Here is a 25,356-nt window from a genome sequence, read left to right on the forward strand (position 1 = left end):
CATTTTCTACCTCTCCAACCTCATCACCTCCCTCTCTGGGAGGGAGTTTGTGTTTCGTCTGATTCATGAAAATATAAGAAAATGAGAGTTCTTGCACTGAACTTGCAAGAGATAAATGCATACATGCTCATATCAGTAAAAAAAAAAAAAATTATCAGTTGTCAACTCAAAAAGAAGTGAAAAGTTTTACTCAAGTCAACAAAAAATTATAACCAGGGAGACAGTCTTTCAGAAAGCTGTGAGAACTGTGCTGAAGAGTTAAGGGTTGGAGACAATATGTGTGTGATTTGGAGAAGAGTACATGCAACCAAGCATATATCTTAGCCAAGTAATTGTTCTTTAAAAGGGTCAGATAGCAGAGTTAAGGATTTAGTGCTTTTCTAAGTATGGGAAGATGCAAGAAACTGGGTTCATAAAAATTTCTCCTAAAAATATCTATCTGAGGACCGGTTCTGCCAGTTTTGCTACAACATAAAGTGCTTCTTCCTGATTTCCACCCTGAATTCATTTCAGGGTAGATTACTTTCAGGATAGGTCAGTGACTGCAGTGGTTAATGACTTGATTCTTGTAGAACCCAGTGGTGGGCAACATTTTTTACTACTCAATATTCTCCATTTGTTTCTGTCTTATTTCAGCTAAAGTTTAGGAGGTGTTTTTGACCAATTTGCCCCAGGATGCTAGGAATGCTCATTCCCTGGTCAGGTAAAGATTTCATTGATAGGCTACTCAGCAAGCAATTACTCGTCTAGTCTTGGTAACAGTAGCCAAAATCCTCTGGACCAACTGTCTTACTAGTCTGTCAGCTCCAGGAAATGATTCCCTCCTGTTGCTTCTTCCCATATCCAGACTCACACTATTACAATCAGTGATCTTAGAATTATACATCAGGTCAATCGTTTCAAGTCAGTTAATCATTAGTTTTTTCAGGGGCTCAATAACACATGGTGAAAGCAAGAAACAAGAATCTTGTCAAACAGGAAGAATAGAAGTAATAAAGTAGTGACATTAATAAGGTCATTTGTAAGCAGTAGTATTTTCTAAGGAGTTACGTGGCTGGGCCCAGAACAGAAATATTGATCTTTATGGTGGAGCAGGTATTTCTGCCCTTGTGAAGGTAGGTTTTATACACAATGCAAATACACAATGCACACCAGAGGGGAGGGAGAAGGTTCAAATGGGCAGAGAAAATATTTATGTTTAAATTTTTCTTGTCTTGTCTTAAAATAGCAAGTCTTTTTCATTGCTTCTTAAGTTTTACCGGCCATGGAAACTGCCTCCTGGGAGCCCTCCCCCTCCACCGCACCTGCCTGTGGGTGAAGATCCCAGGCTTCCTCCCAGCACAGGACTGAGGGGCAGCAGCGGGGGTCCTTCCCCGCCCCTCTCCCACAGCTCTGCTTGCCGGGTCCTTCTGGGCCTGGTGACACCAGGATGCTGGGCTCTGAGGCTTTGCATTTGAGAGGAAGAGAGGAAGAGGCCTTTCGGTGCCTTCCCAGTCACCAGTTCCTGTAAACAAACTGCTACTGGCCTCAGTGCAGTGGAACCCATGGGCACATATACAGGTACACACAGAGACACACAAACACCCACTGAGCCTGCACACAGGCACACACCCTTAAAGAGAGGCATCCAGGTGCTTTCCTGGCCCCTTTAAGGGTTCAGGCACAGGAAGCCGGCACTGGGGTGGGCCTAACCTTTTGTGTCCCAGGCTGGGCCACCTGTGACCCAGGGTCTCGTCCAGGTGTAGGTGGGGCATCAGTGGAAGGGGCTCCACGAAACCCAGGTTTGGGTGAGGGTGAAAATTGGATAGGATCCTTCTGAGCCCTAGGCAAATTTGGGGCAATTGGAATATTTGGATTTTGTGGAAGTTTTTCTTTGTTTTCCTTCATCTTTATATTGAAATTGAAAAAGAGACTATAAATGTGGGAGGGGGTACAAGTCTTTCTCTGTGATTGAGAAAGAGACAATGTGATTGAGCAGAGACAATGATGGACACGAAAAGCTCTGTGGAGTTTTTCTAAACTATATGTATTTACATAGACCACATTATGCTTCAGCATATGTGTGTGCACCACATACTCAAGCCATGCAGTTCTATGACAATGACATCAGCATTGTCAATGCTGTCAAATGCTACCCCCTCAAACTGCCCACTGAAGAAAATTTGAAAAGAAACTTTCCCCTTTACAAATAGGGTCACCTACTAATTTTTGCTGTCTTGATCAGAAAAAAGAAAAGAATAGGAAAAAAGAATAGCAAGCTCACATCCCCTTTAAGGCTGGCAGGACCATGCTCTTCTCCCTGCAGAGACAGGACCTACTGCTTTGATCATGGAGGCAGGAGGGCTGCATCACCGTCCCTCACCAACACTGCAGACAGGTGTCTGCAAGACCTTGTGGTTTTTTCCTAGATCCTTTTTAGTTTGCCCAGAGAGGAGCTGAACTGGTTAAGACACTTCTGTTAAGACACCCTCTAGGCAGCAGATAATTAGTAAGCCTGGGAAAATTCTCCAGTCAATCTCTGGTGGGGTTGTGCAACAGGTTGGGTCTCAATCTAAGGTCTCTGCTTCAAATTTCCTGCCCACTGACATTATTGACCTCTAGAGATTTTATTTAACTTAAAGGGGAAGTGCATTGTACAGCCCCCTCCACTAACAGAAATGAGGACCTACCTACCCCCAACACTCATACACCCCCCATAAACACACCAACTATTACCCCCAGCGGGACAGACACGCTTTGGCAATGAGGCCCCTCTGGAGGCCCAGGGTGTGAACAGCTGCACAGAGGGCTGTGTGCTGTGGAGTCCGCACCTTAGGAGGCGGGAGGGGCGGTGGACAGAGAAGGAAGGAGTCTCAGGTCCTGATGGATCAGAAGAAGGAAATTGGGGAGAGGTGGTCAGGACACAGGAGGCAAGAAAACCAGAAAAGGGCCAAAAAGCAGAAAATGTAGAAAAAATGAGAGAAGCAAAAGAGAATGTGGGCAACCACACAAGACAGGAAGGAGACATCGCAGAAGGAGAAAAAGAACAGAAAAGAGAGTGAGATGCATGGGGAAGGATGTGAGGAGGGAGAGAGGGAGCCAGGGAGAGGGCATCAGAGGACGTCAGAGCTCAGTGAGGATACCTCCTGTGAGCAGAGGATCAGGAGTCTCCAGGCTGGTCCTCAGTCTCGATAGAGACCCAGTGGGCCCAGTACCCCAGCTCAGCCACGTAAACCAGCAAGTTGATGGCTGTCAGGACGGCCACAGCCAGGCGCTGGTCCCAGGCGCACATGAGGCCATCAACGCAGCTCCCATCGCTGGACCGCTGGGGCAGCCCGCCCAACTCCTCATAGAACTGGTAGAGCGGCCAGAGGACAAGAGCACTGTTGTAGAGGAGGACAGAGAACACGGTGAGCACAAGTTGGCAAATGGGGAAGGGGATGGGCAGCCTGTCCTCCCATTTGCCCAGATTCAACAGGATGGTTACTGCTTCTGAGATGAAGCAGATCGTGTACACAGCCACGCACCACACCAGGGCCGGCTGGTGCAGGTATAGGGAGGTGTTGCTGAGGAAGGCAAAGATGACACCAGCAACGAAGGTCTCCGGCACGTTCAGCAGGCTGGGCACGGTGTGCAGGTAGCAGGGGATCTCCTTGAGCTTGTAGAAGTTCCACATGCCCGCCATTTCTATGGCATAAAGCACTGACGTGATGCAGGAGAATGCAGTGGCAGTGACGGCCCGGTCCCACTCAGGGCCATAAGGCAGGAACTGGACGTAGGTGACGGAGCAGATGATGGAGGCTGAGAGGCAGATGAGGGCGGCGTAGCAGGCGAAGGTGACGGGAAAGTTGTACCAGTAGAAAGGAAAGCAAGGCTGGAGATCGTTTAACTCAATTATGACTATGAATAGGGTCACAATGAAACAGATGCACCAGAAGGACATGAACCAGTTACCTATGTCCCCTCTCAAAATGCCCATGTCAGCCACCAAGGAGAATGCCACGCAGGTGGACAAGAGCTGCGGCACTCGGAGGAACCAGAACACTCTGTTCACGTAGCGCTGGTATGGCAGTGTCGCCCTGGTGAGCATGGTGTTATGAATGTCTGGCAAGTCACAGTCACTGGTCTGGCAGTGGTCTTCACTGAGGACGCACCAAAGAAAGATCCAGATCCAGAGGATCAGACGCCGACAAACAGCTCCGGGCTCTGTGACGGCTGAGGCTCAGCATCTGTGGAGATGGAACCAATGGCCTCAGACAATCAGGTAACAGCACAGCTGCTCCAGAATGGTTCCCCCCACCCATCACCCTTGGCCTTGTCAGGAGACTTGTCTTATCCAAAGCCTCACAGCTGGGTGTGGTCTAGCCTCAAACCACGAACATTCTGGGTCTCTATATGTGCCATTATCTATGGAGACACAGAGACAGATAGTCCTTATCTTTAATCCCAACCCTTCAAGTCTCTCAAAATTGTTTGGTAACAAAATTTGACCCAAAGAGACATGAGACAAATTATGATCTTTTTTTATTTTACTCAGTGTGACTGTTCAAAAGTTCAGCTGCCAAAACACTAATGTGTATGATTACAAGGTGCTTTGAGACCCCAGTGGGGTGTGATGTCATGTAGAGTAGATGTACTATGTCACCTGTATGGAGCTGAAAATTCTGAATTCTAGAGAATATCTGACCCCAAGTGTTTCAGAAAAGGGACTATGGAGTGTCCTTTTGACTAACCCCATTTTACAGATGAGAAAACTAAGGTAGGGGAATTAAGTCCTTCCCTAAGATGGCATGACCATGAAGTTGGAACCCCAGATAAATATACCAAAGCCGTGGGCATGAACTCTTTGCTCTACAGCGCGCATGGCAGAAATCCCCTCAGGTGGAACCCAGGACCAAAGCCTAGAACACACCTTCAGGGCCAAAGCCTCCTTCCACAGCAACCTGAAAATACATGAATCCTGGCCTCTCCTCCCTGCAGCCATCACTAGAAGATGCTGCCATGTGAGGGGACACAGCCCCACCCGGAGGAGGGCAGCTTCAGAAGTGAACAGGGAGGAGCCATGCGGTGAGAGCAAGGCCGTGGGGACAGGATGAAATGGGAAGTAGGGACTATTGTGACTCCCCTCCCCAATTTTGCCTTCACATGTGACTCTTTTGCATTGGGTCAGGGGACCCCAACCTAGCATGATTCCAAGGTGGAGCATCATGGAGGAACCAAGGAACGAAATGTTAAAATGCCAGCTTTTTAAGCTCCAAAGCAGCCATCCACATGCAAATCTAATCCTTTTAAGGGCAGGAGCTGAGAGAGGAGGCCCCTGCAGGACCCGTGGGAGGGGCCAGCCCTGAGGATGCATCCAGGACTGGGGTGGGGGCCGGGGGGCAGAGTGGATATGACTGGGGGGATCCCAGGGTCCCAGGGGCCCTGAGGCAGCCCATTCGGGGTCTTCTGACCCAGAAGGGATGCAGGCATGGAGCCAACCTTCCCATGGAGGAGGGGCCTGGGCTGGAACTGAGACAGGAGAACAGGGGCCTGAAGGGGTTTCAGGGCTGTGACAAGGACACCTGGCCAGAGTGGCAGGGACCCTGGAGACCACGGAATTGCCCAGGTCACCTGCCCAAGACAGTCCCGCCAGCCAGGGCTGCAGTCCTGCTCACACAGGGGCTCCTCCAGGGTCCAGTGTTGGGGGAGTGAGGCCCCCCCCAGCCCACCCCCTCCACAGGGACAGCTGCCCTGTTTCCAAGGGACTATTTGCTGAGAGCCCCCCAGGGCAGAAGGGCCAGCACCCTGAGCCCCAGCCAGCTTCCTGCCATCAGGGGCCTTGTCACCTTTGCTGATGATAAACCCTGGGACAAGCTGAGGCTGGAAAGAGAAACACAGAGCAAACCTGAGAACCTCCCTGGAATCACAGAGCTCCTTGAGCCCCAGTTGTCAGTGGAGCCCTGGAGCCTGTGGGCCTCCCAGTGGGCACCGCCAAGGTTGGGGAGGGGCACTGAGGTGAGGAAGGCTGGAGGTGTTGTGCTCTCTGTACCTCAGTTTGTCCTCATCAACCTTCAGGAGCTGAAGAGAGAGTTCCATAAAGAAGGTTGAGTGTTGAAGAATTGATGCTTTCAAACTGTGGTGTTGAAAAGACTCTTGAGATTCCCTTGGACAGCAAGGAGATCAAGCCAGTCAATCCAAAGGAAATCAACCCTAAATATTCATTGGAAGGACTGATGCTGAAGCTGAAGCTACAATACTTTGATCACCTGATACAAAGAGACAACTCATTGGAAAAGACCCTGATTCTGGGAAGGATTGAGGGCAGGAGAAGAAGAGGGCAACAGAGGATAAGATGGTTGGTTGGCATCATGACTCAATAGACATGACTTTGAGCAAACTCTGGGAGATAGTGAAGGACAGGGAAGCCTGGCGTGCTGCAGTCCAAGGGGTCACAAAGAGTTGGATACCACTGAGTGACTGAACAACAACAACAACTTTGCATACAAGTTAAATAAGCTGGGTGACAATATACAGCCTTGACGGTACTCCTTTCCCTATTTTGAACCAGTCAGTTGTTCGATGTCTGCTTTTTTGCTTCTTGACCTGTATACAAATTTCTCAGGAGACACATAAGGTGGTCTGGTATTACCATTTCTTTAAGAATTTTCCACAGTTTATAGTGATCCACACAGTCAAAGACTTTCTCGAGTTAGTGAAGCAGAAGTAGATTTTTTTAGAATTCCCTTGCTTTTTCTATGATCCAACAGATGTTGGCAATTTGATCTCTGATTCCTCTGCCTTTTCTGAACCAGCTGTACATCTCGATTGTGAAGTTCTCGATTCACATATTGCTGAAACCTAGACTGGAGGATTTTGAGCATAACCTTGCTAGCATGTGAATTGAGCACAATGGTACTGTAGTTTGAACATCTTCTGGCATTGCCCTTCTTTGATACTGGAATGAAAACTGCTCTTTTCCAGTCCTGTGGCCACTGATAAGTTTTCCAAATTTGCAGCCACATTGCATGCAGCAATTTTACAGCATCATCTTTTAGGATTTGAAATACCTCAGCTGGAATTTCATCACCTCCACTAGCTTTGTTCATAGTAATGCTTCCTGGAGAAGGCAATGGCACCCCACTCCAATACTCTTGCCTGCAAAATCCCATGGACAGAGGGGCCTGGTAGGCTGTAGTCCATGAGGTCGCTAAGAGTCAGACACAACTGAGCGACTTCACTTTGACTTTTCACTTTCATGCATTGGAGAAGGAAATGGCAACCCACTCCAGTGTTCTTTCCTGGAGAATCCCAGGGACGGCTTAGCCTGGTGGGCTGCCGTCTATGGGGTCACACAGAGTTGGACAAGACTGAAGCGACTTAGCAGCAGCAGCAGCAGCAGCAATGCTTCCTAAGGCCCACTTGACTTTGCATTCCACGATGTCTGGCTCAAGGTGAGTGCCCATCATGGTTATCTGGGTCATGAAGATCTTTTTGTATAGTTCTTCTGTGTATTCTTGCCACCTCTTCTTAATATCTTCTGCTTCTGTTAGGTCCATACCATTTCTGTCCTTTATCGAGCTCATCTTTGTATGAAATGTTCCCTTGGTATCTCTAATTTTCTTGGAGAGATCTTTAGTCTTTCCCATTCTATTGTTCCTCTAGTTCTTGAGAATATGACTATCCCAGAAATACACACGCACGTACCCTCAGATGTTGCATTCAGTTACAGGCCTCTTGTAGAACTCCTAGAACCCATCCCAGGATGTCAGGCCTAGGGTTGAAAGCCTCCTTGGAGGAGTAAGTCAGGTGGCTCCTGTTCCACCTTTCCCTCAGGTGTGGGTGATCACAGTCCTGGGCTTATACTCAGCACTCCCCATTGTAGTTCCCGCACAAATGCCAGAGGTCTCCAGACAGACAACCCAGTCCTCTGGAGCAGTGGTCCTCAAACTCTTTGGCACCAGGGACCTGTTTCATGGAAGACGATTTTCCCCTGGAAGGGGGTATGGGGAATGGTTTTGGGGATGATTCAAGTGCATTACATTTATTGTGCACTTGGCTTCTCTTACTATTACACTGTGATATATAATGAAATATGAAATGATTATACAGCTCACCATAACGCAGAACCAGTGGGAGTCCTGAGCTTATTTTCCTGCAACTACACAGCTCTATCTGGGGGTTATGGGAGACAGTGGCAGCCACTCTCTAGTGCTAGCATCACTGCCTCAGCTCCACCTCAGACTACTAGGCATTAGATTCTTATAAGGAGCACGAACCTAGATCCTCCCAGAGGCAGGGATGACTGAGCAACGTTTATGAGAGGGAGAGACAGAGACTCACAGAAAGAGATACAGAGTCTGGCAGGGACAAACATTCACAGCATTGGGCACCTCATGAAGCATTTAAGACTCAGTAGGAAACCATTGTTGAGATGTAACCAGGGGACTAACATTCACTTACAGAGAAGCCTCTGGGATTTTCACCCAGGACATTGGCCCCATGATGAGGTTCCAAAACTGAGAGACCCTGAGCTCAAACTTGCAGGCAGAACAGACCCACAAAAGCCCCAGGTGGAGGCAGGCATGTGCTGGGGGCTGGGAGCTGGGAACTCACTGGGGTAGAAAGGCTCAGAGAGCGGGCTGGACGCTAGAAGCTGTGCCGACTCAGGGTCAGCAGATGTTTATGAATTACCTGCTCTATACCTGGCTGGACAAGATACTGAGGATCCGGGTGAGCAAGGTCCAGTCTGTCCTTGAGAAACTCTTTATTGAAGGGAGGGTGGCCTGTGACCTGACCATCAGCACATCAGTGGGGTGTGTCCACAGAGGGAGAGCAGGTGTCCTGAGCAGGGATGGAGGGCAGGAAACAAGCAGGATACCAGGTCTGAGTGGAGGGTGAAGGGTGTGTCTTAGTGGAGGAGGCAGGAGATGGGGGCCAGGGAGATGAGAACCCAACCCCAGTCTGAGGGAATGGGGGACAGCTTGTCTGGGAGCAGGAATGTTAAGGAGGAGGGAGATGGGCCTGAGTTTGGGCCCCTCTGCAGGGCTTGTGGCACCAGGGACCCAGGACAGAGTGTCAGCTCCTGGCCTCAATGAAGAGCCCTGTTCTCAACATGCTGAGCAAGGAGCACTCTAGAAACATCTCTGTCCCCGTTCCCCGGTCCCTGGGCTCCTGTGGGAATTGCTCCAGCCCCTCTGGGTCTGAGGCCAAGCCTGCAGTGCCCCCGCCCCCACCCAGCAGATGGGAGCCCCTGAGGGCACACCTGGCCTCAGGACCTGGATTCCTTGCCTGGGCCTGCCTGGGCCCCGGGCTCATGGGTGAAGCCTGGCCTGCTCCAGACATCTGCCGAGTCCAGGGTCTCAGGGGCCTGGGAGACTCACCCCTGACCCACTGCAACCCTGGACTCAGGAAGTGAGCAGGAACGCCCGAGTTCCATGGCGTCTGAATTCAGTCCCAGTCCCCTCTCTGTCCTGTGTCTGCAGGACAGCCTGCTGGGACACAACTCGATGGAGGATGCCAGGGCAGCCATGGAGCTCTACTGCTTCTCCAGGAGGATCGAAAGCAGTGAGGGCTGCCCTCCTAGTAGTATCAACCCCTCCCCAAGCCCTTCGTCTCTTCAGGAAAAAATCTTCATTGCTTTTGTAAAATGCATTTTTAGTGGTAAAATGGACCTATATTTTCTCTACTCCTTAAGATCCTCCTCTTTTTCTTTCTTCCCTCTGGGTGTCAGTGGACACCACCCAGCATTGAGAGGGCAAGGAACACTTGAACTGGGACAGGGGCAAGTGTCAAATTTCTTAACATCATGAATCCTGTGATTCCAGGATGAAATCCTTGTGACTTAATTAATACTCCACCTCACTTTCCTTTTCCAACTCCATCTATGCCCAGGAGGGAGGCATTAATTTCCTGAGGGTGACACCCAGCTCCGAGTGCCATTTGTCACATCTTGAAGTTGCTGCCCCAGCACTGGGGAGCTTCCAGGCAAAGGTACAGCAGAAGGGATGGGTGCCCCCGCTGGTGACCTTCAGCACCTCATTCCTGCTCTTGTTTGTAAAATGAGGAAGCAGAGGTGGTGGACTCTGGAGTCTGAGAGAACTAGGTTGGAATTCTGATTCTGTCCTTTAGTAGCTGTGCGACAAAGGTGAGTTACTTAACCTCTCTGTGCTTCAGTTTTTCTGTCTGTAAAGCAGAGAATTCTAACAATTCACTGGGCTGTTCTGAGATGTTACATGCAAACCATTGAGCACCATGCATGTCATAGCTCAAGCTACCACTAAACGTCAATATCTGGTGATTATTCTCTGCACAGTCCACTGACCTAGCAGAGAGCAGCTGTCCTGTGCTGCAGAGCCTGGCCTCTAAAGGAAGAGCGTGCATAGTATATGTAAGGAAGTGTCCATACCAGAGCAGTGACCCACATTAGGATCAGCTGCATGTTGCTATTTAGATCTGCGCCTAGGTCCTTCTTCAGCTCCAAGGAGCCAGAATCCCTGGGGGTGGGGAGTGAGGCAGACGAGTGGGGGTGCGGTGGCCTCTGTTGATCTTCACATATGTTTCCGATGCCTAACACCCTGGAATGCCCTGTGGAGCTTTCTCAGAACTCTGGTACCTGAGCACTGCGTTCTCATACTGGACCAGGATCAGCATCACCTGAGGGGGCTGCTGGGCCCCATCCCAGAGTTTCTGACTCAGCAGGTCTGGGGTGGAACCCAGGAATCTGCATTCCCAGTAACTTCCTGTTGATGTTCTGCTGCTGGTCCGAGGACCACACTTTGAGAAGCACTGTCCACATCAGGCAACCGTGATGTGCAGCCACGGATGAACCACTGGTCTAAGAGCTGAGCACCTCCAGGGCGACTCCTGTCACTGGTCCAGCCTTGCCCCTGCCATCCCCTGGGCTGCCTGTTCATGCAGAGAGAGGACACAGCCCTGTACGACGTGTCCCAAATAGCCCACTGCAGGGATGAGGGGCTCCAGGTAAGGTTAAAAACCCAAGGATTTCAAAGCCAGGCCCATCTGACAGCAATGCCAGTGCTTTTCATTCAGACAGCTTTATAATGGCAGTTTTCCCATTCCCAGCTATGACACCTGGGAACCAGTATGAGAGGGCAGGGAGGTGCAGCTTGACTTCTCAGAGGTCTCTGCTGGAGGCGGCTGTGTGTCTGATTGTGGAGCGGCCACCAGGTGGAGTCCTTGGACCATCTCTCCCCCAGGCTGACTTGCATGGAGAACTAGCCTGAGGGACACTCTGGCAGGAGGCATGAGGGGCTGGGTCTCCAACTTGTTTAGGGGGCGGCTCCAGGGACCTCTAGATGCCCTCTCTCAGCCAATGAGCTGAGGTTGGGAGAGGCCTGGGGCAGTGTTGCAGCCTGCTGTGAAAGGCGACCCCAGGATTCCTGCCTCTCAGCCCAGGTTCCTTCCAGGGTTTCAGGCTTTCTTGGAAGGAGAGGAACTAGGATTCCCAGAGGAAGAGCTTTCAAATCTCTAACCCTGATTTCTGCTTCTGGCTCAGTGCAGGGTCAGTTACACTTGGCAGGTGCCAATCAGCCCAGATGCTGGTGTCTGTGAAAAACCATTGCCCTCTGTTCCCAGGTGCTGGAGCCCCAGGGACGCTTGTTGGGATCCTGTTTAGGGCCCTGAGCTGGTCCCTCACTCAAAACTGAGCATCTTCACCTCTTGATGTCCTCCTATCCCCAGGGATTAGGGCTGAGGTAGAGGGACAGAGGTGCAGACACCGCCCTGCCAGCCAATCCCAGCTCTTCACCCCTGGGGTCCTCAGTGGAGGCTGGAGTTTTTCCACTTGACGGACCCCCACCCAGGACCCTCCTTCAGGAGGAGCTCAGGCTGAGGAGGAGCTGGCATTCCTAGTGGTTCAGTCTAACTGCACCGGGAGTCACTGGAGTCTACAGAAAAGAGGGGTGGATTTGTAATAAGAACTCTTTCTATGTGACTAGCATCTGCCCTCTAAGGGAAGGAAAGGCTGGAAGACAGTGACCATGGCTGGGGCTCCCCTGCTGTTTGGAAGCCCCAGGAGCCTGCCCTGAGGTGCAGCCTAAGGAAGGGAGGACCTGGTGGGCAGAGACTGGACCTGACAGGCCCTGCTCAGTGGTTCCCAGGCTGGGAGGTCCTGAGCTCTAGCCCTGCTGAGTTCCTGATGTGTAGACTGGGGATAATAATCAACTCTCCCAAGTTAGTGTGAGGGTCAGAGATGATGATGTGAGGGGCCAGGGCAGAGCGGGCCTGGTGAAAGGCAGCCTTGAACAAAGTCGCACCTGTGATCCTTCCATCCCCTCACCTGCACTCCTGCCATTAGCTTCTAGCTGCTTCCTCTATTTCCATTCTTTCCCTCAATGTCTGCTTGTGCTGAACTCAAACTGAGATAACTTTGAAGGCTTCTCTTTGCTGCCTTGGGATGAAGCACAAACTTTAAAGTATCATCTCTAAAGCCCTATAAACTCACACCCCTTTCTTCTTCTCCAGCCTCATCACCTCCCTCCCTCCAGCCACTGAGGAACTTCTTCCAGTTCCTCTTAGTCATCTCAGGGCCTTTCCCTGCACATGTCTATGTGCTCCTCAACCCTGAACTGAGACCAAAGCTCACCCTGGCACACAGTCATCCTGGGCTCAGTCTATGCTACTCTAAGCCTCAGTTTCCTCATCCAGAAAGTGGAGTTAATAGCACCTGCTTTTAGACATGAAGGCTTTTGATTACACCATGAAGAGAACATTTCTGGAATCCTAAGCAGAGAAGAGCTGTACTAGAAGGACGCTGGATAACTTGGAGAATCACTGGGAAGGGACCAGCCTGAGATCAGGCAGAGACCAAGAAGGTGGGAGCTGGGCAGCCAAGGGCAGCTGGTCCAGGCACCTTGGCCATTGGAAGCACACGCTGAATGCTACTGCAGGCCCCACAGAAGGGATTCTGATCTGTCCTGGTATCTGTGTGTCACCTGCTCCTTAGGTGTGCCCCAGTTGTGGGGCAGTTCAAATATTTATCTGGCCTTTCAAGTTTCTTACTGAGGGTGAGGCCCAATCTCTCACTGAGACTCACAGAAGGAGGACATCCTCAAATATAGTGGGGAGTTCAGGTTCAACGAATCTGTGCAGGGAGGTGTCTGTCACACAAGGCCACAGGGCAGTTGGGAAGATTAAAATGAGATAACATGCAAATCAGTGATTCTCAAACATTTCCCCTAAAGGCAGAAGAAATGGAATGGATCCTGGTCAGGAGATCCAAGCTGAAGCCTGAGGCTTCAGTCTTATGCTGTATACAGTCAGCAGGTATCTGTCATTTGCCAGGGCCTCAGCATGGGGACTACAACAATGAACAAAGGACATGATATCCCTATTCAGTGGATCTGTATTCCAGGGTTTATCTTGGAAACCTCTTATTTTCCTTGAAAGTGAATGCAGAATTTTCCCTTCCATTTTGTAACAGGACCATAATGCTAATAATACACCCATAACATGTCAGGCATATTTCAGTACAAAAGTTATGAATGAACTGGTTCCTGCGCTGCCCTATTTGCTTGAAGATACAGAAAACGGTGTCTTCAAGTGCCTATATTTCAGCAAGTTATGGTTGATACTCCTCCTCTGGGTGATGGGGGAGAAACTGGGTCCTGTGGGAGAGGGGGCAGAGTGTAAGAGAGATGATGGAGGGACTGGCCCCCTGATAGCCTCTGCAGGCTCTAGGAACAGAATATTCTGGAAGTGCCTCCTTCTCCCTGAAACATCAGAAAGAACCACACTCCCTTTATTTTTAGAAATTTGAATAAGGAGTGGTCCCACACTAACAATAAGAGTATTACTGGGGGCAGTGGTCTGGGCTGATGGGCAGCTGGCCCCGGCTCAGCATGGACACGGACCACTGCAGTCACCAGGTGACCTGAGGGATGGTGTGCTGCGGGCAGCAGTGGGCAGCCAAGAGCCCAGAGGGCAGGGGCGCTGCAGCTGGGACCAGGGAAGTGACTTCCCTTGACAGTAGTGCTGAGAGGGTGTCATTGGCCCTAAGGCTTGTCAGGGTCAATGTAGGGAGGGGAGGAGGCCTGAGGGACCCCCCACCCCATGAGCAGCCTGGTGGCCCAGATGGGTGCTTTGGAGGAAATGTGTTACATGATAAAACTTACTCTCCTTCCAGGCAAAGCACTGGAGGGATTTATGGAAGGAGATGCTGGTTGGAGTGGGGGTGAGGGGCTAGGCTTGAACTGAGCTCCTCCTCCTCACATCTTCACCCCTGGTCAGAAGCAGACCCAGAAAAGACCAACTGAAGCAAACCCTCACGCTCCCAGCCTGGCTTCAGAAGAGACCTCAGGTGACAGCTCACAGGTTCTGTCGGCTGAGAAAGGGGCCCTGAGGACTTGGGCCACAGCAGGGCTGCTGTGGACACAACAGTTACAAGAGGTCGTATGTGTCGTGCTCACTGCAGGTTGAGTTCTGCTCCGATTCATTTGCTCCTCCCAGCAGCCCCTGAACTGTGCACTCAGTGTCTCCATTTTCCAGGCACAGAGAGGTCAACTGGCCAAGATCACAGGGGTTTAGGTGGCAGAGCTGGATTTGAATCCAGTCATGTGGGTTTAGGAATTTAAGATCCTAAATTTAAGATCCTTGGCATTCACCTTGCAACTTATACCCAGAGGAAGAGAGTAGCCAATATTTTTTTTGTAACAACTGTCTTATTTGGTAAGACTTATTACCTCTAAGTCTTTTGGTAAGACTTGTCTACCTCAACTGACTTATTACCTCTGTTTCATTTTATCTTCAGGGAGATTATTCTTGTCATCCCCATTTTATAGATGATGAGACTGTAATTTAAACAAAGTCACACAGTTACTCCCTGACAGAGCCTGGATTTGAATACAGGTCTATCTCTCTGCAAAACTCAGCAGGTAATAGAATCTCAGGAAATGCAGAGCCCCTTCCCTGTTCTCTTGAATCCAGGAAATCATCTCCTGGCTCCTGGTGTCTTGCTCCGACCGCAGTGCTCCACCTAGAGGTCCTGCAACAGCCAGACCACTTCCTGTTGGAAAGCCAGTCAGAAAACACCAGAGAATGTTGAGATCCTAGGCAGGGGCTGTGTGTGTGTGTGTGTGTGTGTGTGCTCAGTCGTGTCTGATTATTTGCAACCCCATGGACTGTAGCCTACCAGGCTCCTCTGTCCATGGGATTCTCCAGGCAAGAATATTGGAGTGGGTTGCCATTTCCTTCTCCAAGGCAGGGGCTAATGGAGCATAACTATTCTCTTTCCACCCACCAGCCTCTCCACAGGGACCTTTGAGAGGAGCCAGCCTCACAGACAAGGGCTGCATGGATTGGCAGCCATCACTGCTGCCCCCAACAGGGTGGACAGGCAGGTGCCTGAGGCCGCAGGAGAGAAGGGTTCCTCTTCTCTCCACTCAAAGTTGGATTCAGGAAGTCATTGCCACGATTTTCCAAGAAAAGCCAGAGAATGGGAACATCTGTGCCCCAAGGTCTGTTCTGGATGTATCTCAGAACACAGTCTGGGGGAGCATCATCTGGAAACACCCTGCATGGAGGAGGCCAGAGGAGCCAGCGTAGGGCCGCTGTCCTGGGAGGCAGGGAGCCCAGGCCAGGCAGCAGAGAGCAAGAGAAGGGCCTGAGGCTTGGGCACCAGAGGGCTTCTCCATCAACTGTTTCTGCTAAAGGGCCGGGGGAGGCCCTGGGGATCCAACAGGTGGGCTTCAGGGCCACAGGTCCCCCTCTCCAGACCCCTGGACCCAAGGCACCTCCCTCCCCTCTGCCTTTGGAGACAGGCCCATGCAGGCATCGCTCAGCTCCTCCCCAGCCTGTCCATCAGGCTGCAGGGAACATGCAGACCGTTTGCCAACCATCCCTCTTCTGACCTTCCTTCTCCACTTGGTCTATTTTTCAAACTGAAATATTGTTTTCTTAAAGGTAATTTACTTACATGTTTCAAAATCAAAATGCTCTAAAAAGCCACATATTGAGAAACCTCCCATCCACATGTGGCTCCATGCCCTCTCCCCTCAGCCTGCCCTCTCTCATCAGTGCCAGGTAGTGGCTGCTCCATTGCGCTCATGGGAGCCCTTCCCGTGCTCCATGATACAGAGCAAGTACATGCAGATTTATTTTCTATTTCTCCCACTCTCTTTGCATTAAAAAAGGATATAATATGTTGTTCTGTATCTTACTATTTTTACTTAGGGTATATTGAACATTTTTCTTTATCATTATTTTGAAAGCATCATCATTTTTCCCAGTTGTATAGTATTCCCTCTTCTGTCTACACCTTGGTTTATTAACCAGCATCCTAAACATGACCATATGAGTTGTTTCTAATCTTTCCAACCTTATTTTCAAGTGAGATCTTGAGTAGGATCTTGATTCTCACCAGGCTGCTCTAGTTAGAAAAAGTGGTGGGTGAGGCCAATACTCTATTTTCAACTCCCATCACCTCACCTCACCAGAAACCATGATTTTAGCCCAATCTGCTTATTTTATCAATGGGAAACTGAGACTCAGATCAGGGACAAGACTCATCTGTTATATGGTGGTGGAACTAGAACTAAAAACCAGATTTCTTGGATTCTGCTCTCCATACTCCTCATGGTTCATCCCTAAGGGAACCAGCCCACAATGGTGGGGCCACTGGACTGGAGGCAGGACCAATGTGGACTGTGAACCCAGACGTGGACCCCAGATCTGCCTCTCTCTTACTCTGGGATTCTACTAAGCCATCAAGGAAGTCTGGGGAGGTTTATGCATGCTTCCTTTTCTTGATGAAAAATGAATCATTAGTCTATCTAAGAAAGAAGTAGAATTTTTATTTGAGTTCAGCCGTAAAGAATCCACCTGCCAATGCAGCGGATGCAGGTTCAATCCCGGGGTCGGGAAGATCCCCTAGAGAAGGAAATAGCAACCCACTCCAGCATTCTTGCCTGGAAAAATCCCATGAACAGAGGAAATTGGCGGGCCACAGTTCATGGGGTTGAAAAAGTCGGACATGACTGAGCGAGTAAACAACAACAATGAGGAATATGACCTGAACAACAATCTTTCTAGAAGCTATGAAACTGTTCTGAAGAGGTAAGGGGAAAGGCCAGAATGTGTGTGATTTCAGGGAAGGGGCACACGCAACCAAGCACGTAGTTTTGGTGGAATGTTACTGCTCTTCATGAGGAATAGCTCCCCTACTTAACAGTTTTAGTGCTTTTCTAGGTATGGGAAGATGCAAGAAACTGGGATCATAAAAATTTCTCTTGAAAAACTCTTGCTATCTGAGGTCCAGTTTTATAGATCACAGTGTCTCATCCTGATGTTCGAGCTAAATTCCTTCCAGGGTAGATTGTAGGTCAGTGACTGTGGTGGCTAATTACTCGATTCTTGTAGAACGGGGTGGTGGGCCACATTTTTTATTTCACAGTCTTCTCCTTTTTGGTCTTAATTTTAACCAGAGTTTGGGAGGCATTTTGTGGCCATTTTGTCACAGGTCACTAGGAATGTCTATTTACTCATCCAGTCTTGGTAACAGTAGCCTTAATCCTCTGGACCACCTGTCTTACTAGACTGTCAGCTCCAGGAATTGGTTCCTTCCTATTGCTTCTTCCCATATCTAGAGTCACATTATTACTATCATGGATCTTAGCGAGTATACAATCAGGTCAATCATTTCAGGTCAACATTATTTTTTACCAGAAGCTCAATCACACATTTGTTAGTGCAAGAAGCAATAATCTTGTAAAATAGGCAGAATACAAATAATACATCTATGACATTAAAAGATCATAAATTGTGTTAATCTTCTGAGGAGTTATATGCCTGGGGCCAAAAGAAGGAAAGTTCATCTTTATGGTTGAGCGGGTATTTCTGCCCCCAGAGAGGTTGGTTAACACATACTGCAGATGCATAATGCTCACTGGGAGGGAGGAGGCTCAAATGGGCAGAGGAAATTTTATGTTGAAATTTTTCTTGCCTTGTTTTATAATATGAACTTTTTTAGTCCTTCTTAAGATTTCCCCACGATGGGGATCACCTACTGGGAGCCCTTCCCATTCACCCCACCTGCCACTGGGTGAAGATCAAATGGCTTCCTCGCAGTACAGGAGTGAGTGGCAGCGGCCAGGGGTGGGGTGGGGGGACTTGGGAGGGGAGGGCAGTCCTTCCCCTGCCCCTCCCCCACAGCTCTGCTTGCCTGGCTCCTCTGGCCCTGGTGACATAAAGGATGCTGGGCTCTGAGGCTTTGTATCTTAGAGTAAGAGAGGAAGAAGGCTTGGGGTGACTTCACAGCCACCAGTTATTTAAAGGGCTGCTGGTCTTAATGCATGCCTGCCCATTGACATGGACAAGCACACACAGTCGTATGCACGCACCTTTAGAGAGAGGCATCTAGGGGCTGGCAGGGCCCCTTTAAGACCTAGGCGGCTTCTGACTTCTAGTCAAATTTAGGCAGTTAGGACCTGTGGACTTTGATGGTTTTGTTTTCATTTTATCTTTATATTGAGGTTTTTAAAAAAGAACATTGTGGATGTGGAAGAAAGGACAAGATTTCTCTCTATGGTTGACAGCAAGGACTGATGGGGATCAGAAACTCTAGGTAGTTAAAAGAAACCATACATATTTTTTTCTACATTTATACAGATCACTTTATGCCTGATTCTCAGAGAAGCAGAAAGCAGTGGCAAAAAGCCACTGACATGCAGAAACACATGTGTGTGTGCACCACACACTCAAGTACTGCAATTTGTTTGACTACAGCAGCTGAAATCGCCAGTCAACCCACCTTCCCCAGAAAAATAGAAAAGAAATTTCATCTTTAAGAACAGGTCCATTCAGTCAATTTTGTCCTCATGACCAGGAAAAGAAAAGAAAAAATCCTAGGCAGGCTAACATCACCTTTAAGGCTGCAATGGCCATGATCTTCTCCCTGCAGAGACAGGACCTGCTATTTAGATCACTGAGGCAGGAGGGCCACACCACTGCCCCCCATCAACACTACAGACAGGTGTCTTCAAGACTCTAGGATTCTTTACCAGCTCCTACTTTGATTCCCCAAGAGTAGCTGAGATGGGGAGGCATTCAACCTTTGCTTCCTTTAAGATAGCCTCTGCAGGCAGTGGATTTTAAGTAAGCCTGGAAAATTTTTGGAGCCAACGTCAGGCAGGGTTGAACACCAGCCTAGGGATCAGGGTCTCTGCTTCAAGACTTCCACCCACTGGAAATTACTGACCTCCAGAGATTTTTTTTTTAACTTAATGGGGAGGCACAGTGTATACTCCCTCCCCCGGGAAAAAGAGGGCCCAATGCTTAGCTACCCGCCCCACCCCCAAACTCATCACACATATATCAGGGAATAGGCATGCTTTGGCAATGAGGTCCCTCCAGAGGCCCAGGGTATGAACAGCTGCACAGAGGGCTATGTGCTGTGGAGTCAGCACTTTAAGAGGTGGGAGGGGGTGGTGGGCAGAGAAGGAAGGAGTCTCAGGTCCTGATGGATAGGAAGAAGGAAGATGGGGAGAGGTGACCGGGACATAGGAGATGAGAAATCCAATGATGATCAGAAAAAAAGCAAAAAGCAGAAAATGTAGAAAAGATGAGAGCAGCAAGAGAAAGATGCAAAACAGGATACTGGCAACCATACAAACAGGAAGAAGACAGAGCAGAAAGAGGGAAGGAAACAGAAAAGAGAGTGAGATGAATGGGGAAGGATGTGAAGAGGGTGAGAGGGAGCCAGGAAGAGGACATCAGGAGACCACAGATCTCTGTAAAGACACCATATGGGACCAAACAGAATCTGGAGCACTGGGGACATCCTCAGACTCTACAGAAACCTGATGGGCCCAGTACACCAGTTCGGCCACATAAACCAACAGGTTGATGAATGTCAGGATGGCCACAGCCAGTCCCCGGTCCAAGCTGCAAATGGTGTAGGTGAGCTCATTGCTGCAGTTCACAACCCTGGACTGCTGGGGCTAGCCCCCGAATTCCTCATCCAACTGGTAAAGCTGCCAGAGGATCAGAGCACTAAAGTAGAGGAGAATGTAAAACAGAGTGAGTACAACAAGCTGGAAAATGAGGTACAGGATGGGCAACGGGTATTCCCATTCAGCCAGCTTCAGCAGGAGGGCCATGGCTCCCAGGATGAAGCAGATGGAGTACATGGCCACACACTACTCCAGGGCCAGCTGGTGCAGGTCCAGGGAGGTGTTGCTAATGAAGATGAAGATGACACAGGCCACGAAGGTCTCCAGCACCTTCAGCAGGCCTGGCATGGTGTGCACACAGCAGGTGATATCATCCAGCTTGCAGCTGTTCTACATGAAGGCCACATCCATGACATAAAACACACACATGAAGCTGGAGAATGCAGTGGTAGTGATGGCCTGGTCCCAGTAAGGACCATAGGCAGGAACTGGATGAGTGAAATGGAGTAGATGATGGAGGCTGAGAGGCAGATGGGGGAGGCATAGCAGGCATAGGTGACAGGGAGGTTGTACCAGAAGAAAGGAAAGCTGGATGGGAGCCTACATAGCTCTACGATGGGAAATGATGAGGGTCACAGTAAAACAGAAACACCAACTGAACATGGACAGTTACCTATGTCCCTGTTCTCAACGCCCGTGTTGACCACCAGTAAGAAGACCACACAGGTGGAGAGAGCTGTGGCAGGCTGGGGATGCAGCACGCCTGGGCCCAGCCGTCCAGGTCTGGGGATGTCCACCTGGTGGACATAGCGCTGTGATGGTCAGGCAGATCACAGTCACTGCTATAGCAGTGGTCACTGAAAACCCACCAAAGAAAGATCCAGCTCTGGAGGGGGAATAAGTCACATGCCTGGAAAAGGCTCAGGGCCCTATGATGGCTGAGGCTCAGGATCTGTGGAGTTAGAAGCAGTGACTCAGACGGTCAGGTAACAACACAGCTGCTCCCGAATGGTTGTCTCCACCCACCACCCTTGGCCTTGTCAGGAGACTTGTCTTATCCCAAAACTCATAGCTGGGTTGAATCTGGCCTCAAACTATGAATATTTTGGATTGCTCTGACTGTGTGTCATTATCTACAGAGGCACAGGGTAGGACGGTTGTTATCTGCAATGCTAACCCTTCAAGTCTCTCAAAATTGAAAGCAAAATTTAAAAAAATTATTTGGTAACAAAATTTGACCTGAACAGACATTTTACTTAGTGTGAATGTTTAAAAGTTCAGTTGAGAATATACTAATATGTTTGTTTACAAGGTGCTTTCAGACTCCAGGGGGGTGTTGTTATGTCATGTGGAGTAGGTACACCATGTCACCAGTCTGAAGCTGAAAAATTATGAGTTCTGGCCCTTATCTGACCCCAAGAGTTTCAAAAAACAGACTGTGGATTGTACTGCTAACCCATTTTACAGATGAGAAAATTAAGGCTGGGGGATGTTGAGTCCTGCCCCAAGGCCACAGGTGCAAGGCCTTGTAGCAAGGCCATAGAAGTGTAGCTGAGAACCCAGGTCACCTCAGAAGCTGACTGAGCCCCTTTGTCCCATGGCCAAAAGACCCCTAGATCATCACCAGTAGGCTTTCTGACCCCAAATGAGGCAAAAAAAGCCCACCCTGGTAGTCACCCTATAGCGCCCTAACCAGTCACCTAACACCAACTTTCCAGCAGGAATTTTCTTGTCTTGAGGCTATAAAAACTGGCTACTGTCGAAAACTGTCAACTCTCCCTGGTCTGTCAGGTCAGCCTGCTGTGCTTGCAGCGCCCAATTTGTTATTTCTGCTCTTTCTTTTTAATAAACTCACTTCCTTCTGAAATGCTCTGTGTCCAGAAATTCTTTTCCAATCTGCACTTAGACTGCCTCAACAGGGAGCTTAAGTGCCATCCTTAAGGTTGAAAGGCTAGGAAGTGGGAACCCAGATAAAAATGCCAAGCTGTGTGTGTGAACACTTCACTCTACAGCCTACGTGTCAGCAAGGCCCATGGGTGGGAGTTCAGGACCAAGCCTCAGGGCTCTGGGACACAGGACATGCCTTCAGGGCCACGGCCTCCTTCCACAGCAAACTAAGACACAGTGTCCCGGCCTGTCCTCCCTGCAGCATCACTAGAAGGAGCTGCCATCGAGGGGACGCAGCCCCACCCGGAGGAGGGCAGCCTCAGGGGTGAACAGGGAGGAGCCCTGGGGTGAGAGCAAGGCTGTGGGACAAGATAACGTGGGAAGTAGGGACTGCTGTGAATCCCCTCCACCCAGTTTTGCCTTCACATGTGACTCTTCCACATTAGGGAAGGGAGACCCCCACCCAGCACGACTCCAAGGAGGAGTGTCCTGGAGGAACCACAGAACACATTTAGAGCACGAAATTTTTACACTTGTTTTATATCCCTGGATATGTTCCAGTGTCTCCTGGTTTATTGTCTATGGGAACTTGAATAGAATTTGTATCCTGCTGTACTTTGCCAACAAAGGTCTGTCTGGTCAAGGCTATGGTTTTTCCAGTGGTCATGTATGGATGTGAGAGTTGGACTGTGAAGAAGGCTGAGTGCTGAAGAATTGATGCTTTTGAACTGTGGTGTTGGAGAAGACTCCTTAGAGTCCCTTGGACTACAAGGAGATCCAACCAGTCCATTCTGAAGGAGATCAGCCCTGGGATTTCTTTGGAGGGAATGATGCTGAAGCTGAAACTCCAGTACTTTGGCCACCTCATGCGAAGAGTTGACTCACTGGAAAAGACTCTGATGCTGGGAGGTATTGGGGGCAGGAGGAGAGGGGACGACAGAAGATGAGATGGCTGGATGGCATCACTGACTCGATGGTCGTGAGTCTGAGTGAACTCTGGGAGTTGGTGATGGACAGGGAGACCTGGCATGCTGTGATTCACAGGGTTGCAAAGAGTCGGACATGACTGAGCGACTGAACTGAACTGAACTGAACTGTTGTGTGAAAATTGTATAAATCTTAATTATGTTGAATGGTTCATAGCGCTTTTAAGGTCTACTATACTTTTCTGCATTTTCATTCTATTAATTTTTGGGAGTTTGCTATTAAAACTCTAACTAAAAATTGTAATTTATCTACTTAAAAAGTAATTGAAATATATAGTGGCTATTACATACATACCTATATTACATATACATATGTAACTTTGTTCTGTATTTTGCAAGGCTCCTGGTAAATGTGTTATCATATTTTCACAATTTAAAAAAATTAAAAAATAAATTAGCATAATGTTTGGCTTCTAATCTCCATAACTGCCATCCAGGTGCAGTCTGGAAAGATCTAGGAGTACTCCCTACCTGAGTGAGGATTTTCCTGGCCTGGGAGACTGGTTAGCAGCTTCAAAGCTGGGAAGAAGGGATTGGAAATGAACAAGGATGCTCCATCTGATGCTGATGGGGAGCATTTAGATTCATTTAATCGCACAGAGGAACCAGAGATCGAAATGCCAACATCCGCTGGATCATCGAAAAAGCATGAGAGTTCCAGAAAAACATCTATTTCTGCTTTATTGACTATGCCAAAGCCTTTGACTGTGTGGATCACAATAAACTGTGGAAAATTCTTCAAAAGATGGGAATATCAGATCACCTGACCTGACTCTTGAGAAACCTATATGCAGGTCAGGAAGCAACAGTTAGAACTGGGCATGGAACAACAGACTGGTTCCAAATAGGACAAGGAGTACGTCTGTATACTGGCTGTATACTATCACCCTGCTTATTTAACTTATATGCAGAGTACATCATGAGAAACGTTGGGCTGGAGGAAGCACAAGCTGGAATCAAGATTGCTGGGAGAAGTATCAATAACCTCAGATATGCAGATGACACCACCCTTATGGCAGAAAGTGAAGAGGAACTAAAAAGCCTCTTGATGCAAGTGAAAGAGGAGAGTGAAAAACTTGGCTTAAAGCTCAACATTCAGAAAACGAAGATCATGGCATCTGGTCCCATCACTTCATGGGAAATAGATGGGGAAACAGTGGCAGACTTAATTTTTGGGGGCTCCAAAATCACTGCAGATGGTGATTGCAGCCATGAAATTAAAAGACACTTACTCCTTGGAAGGAAAGTTATGACCAACCTAGACAGCATATTCAAAAGCAGAGACATTACTTTGGAAACAAAGGTCCGTCTAGTCAAGGCTATGGTTTTTTCCAGTGGTCATGTATGGATGTGAGAGTTGGACTGTGAAGAAAGCTGAGCGCTGAAGCATTGATGCTTTTGAACTGTGGTGTTGGAGAAGACTCTTGAGAGTCCCCTGGACTGCAAGGAGATCCAACCAGTCCATTCTAAAAGAGATCAGTCCTGGGTGTTCTTCGGAAGGACTGATGCTAAAGCTGAAACTCCAACACTTTGGTCACCTCATGTGAAGAGCTGACTCATTGGAAAAGACTCTGATGCTGGGAGGGATTGGGGGCAGGAGGAAAAGGGGATGACAGAGGATGAGATGGCTGGATGGCATCACCGACTGAATGGACATGAGTTTGAGTGAACTCTGGGAGTTGGTGATGGACATGGAGGCCTGGCGTGCTGTGATTCTTGGGGTTGCAAAGAGTCGGACATGACTGAGCGACTGAACTGAACTGAACTGAATCACACAGAGGGAGAGCTTGGAGGAGAGGCATGGGGGTTCCTGCTGGGTGGGATAAGGCATGTGCCCTCTCTGGCTTCAGTTCCCCCACCTGGAAATCAGCAGCTTTACCTGGGTCTTCCAGCAGCCCCTCTGCCACTCTAATCTTTGAGGGTGGCGTGGTGCCCCCTTCAGAGCCCAGCCTGGATGTGGCTGAACCCTGCCTGCCCAGCAGCCAAGCAATGGACTGGAAGACGGTGAGCCAGAAGGGTCATGGCCTGGACAGAGGAAGGAAGGAGGAGGTGCCGGAAGGACAGAGAAGAAGGAGGGGAGATGGACACTCAGAGGGACAAGGAGTCTGTGGGGTGTGGAGGAAACTGGCAAGTTACTTTACAGAGCCTCCATTTTCACATGTGTGCAATGGGCTGAATACCTACTATACAAACAACTATACAAAGTTGTATCCGACTCTTTGTGATCCCATGGACTGTAGCCTACCAGGCTCCTCCGTCCATGGGATTTTCCAGGCAAGAGTAATGGAGTGGGTTGCCATTTCCTTCTCCAGGGGATCTTCCCAACCCAGGGATGGAACCCAGGTCTCCCCGCATTGCAGGCAGACGCTTTACCCTCTAAGCCACCAGGGAAGCCCCTATATATCAGTTAAATGAATGAAACTATGTGAAGGGCTCCTCAGAGGGCCTGGCACGTGGCACCCTGGATCCATACAACCTACCTGTTCCCCTCCCCCTGAAAGAAAACCCAGAAGTCCCTGGCTCCACTTTGGACATAAGCACACGCAAGCTTGATTTGCTCCAGACCAGAGGCTGCACACTTGTACGTCCTGGATGTGATCTGCCTGTGTGTTTGGTTT

The 25,356-nt window shown here is 49.2% G+C and overlaps 1 protein-coding gene across 1 annotated transcript; it reads right to left on the minus strand.

Moving 5' to 3' along the window:
* Positions 1 to 3,139: 3,139 nt before the first annotated feature.
* On the minus strand, positions 3,140 to 4,233 carry LOC512617 (myeloid-associated differentiation marker-like). The gene has a single exon (XM_015475096.3). It carries the CDS (start codon positions 4,067 to 4,069, stop codon positions 3,140 to 3,142), a length of 930 nt encoding a protein of 309 aa, XP_015330582.1. The 5' UTR covers positions 4,070 to 4,233.
* Between the last annotated feature and the right edge of the window lie 21,123 nt (positions 4,234 to 25,356).

Source organism: Bos taurus, chromosome 21 (assembly GCF_002263795.3).
Source record: "Bos taurus isolate L1 Dominette 01449 registration number 42190680 breed Hereford chromosome 21, ARS-UCD2.0, whole genome shotgun sequence".
Classification (NCBI taxonomy): Eukaryota; Metazoa; Chordata; class Mammalia; order Artiodactyla; family Bovidae; genus Bos; species Bos taurus.

What these genes read in the sequence shown, in the direction of transcription:
- LOC512617 (XM_015475096.3), bottom strand. Translation starts at nt 4,069, where the DNA reads ATGCTCACCAGGGCGACACTGCCATACCAGCGCTACGTGAACAGAGTG.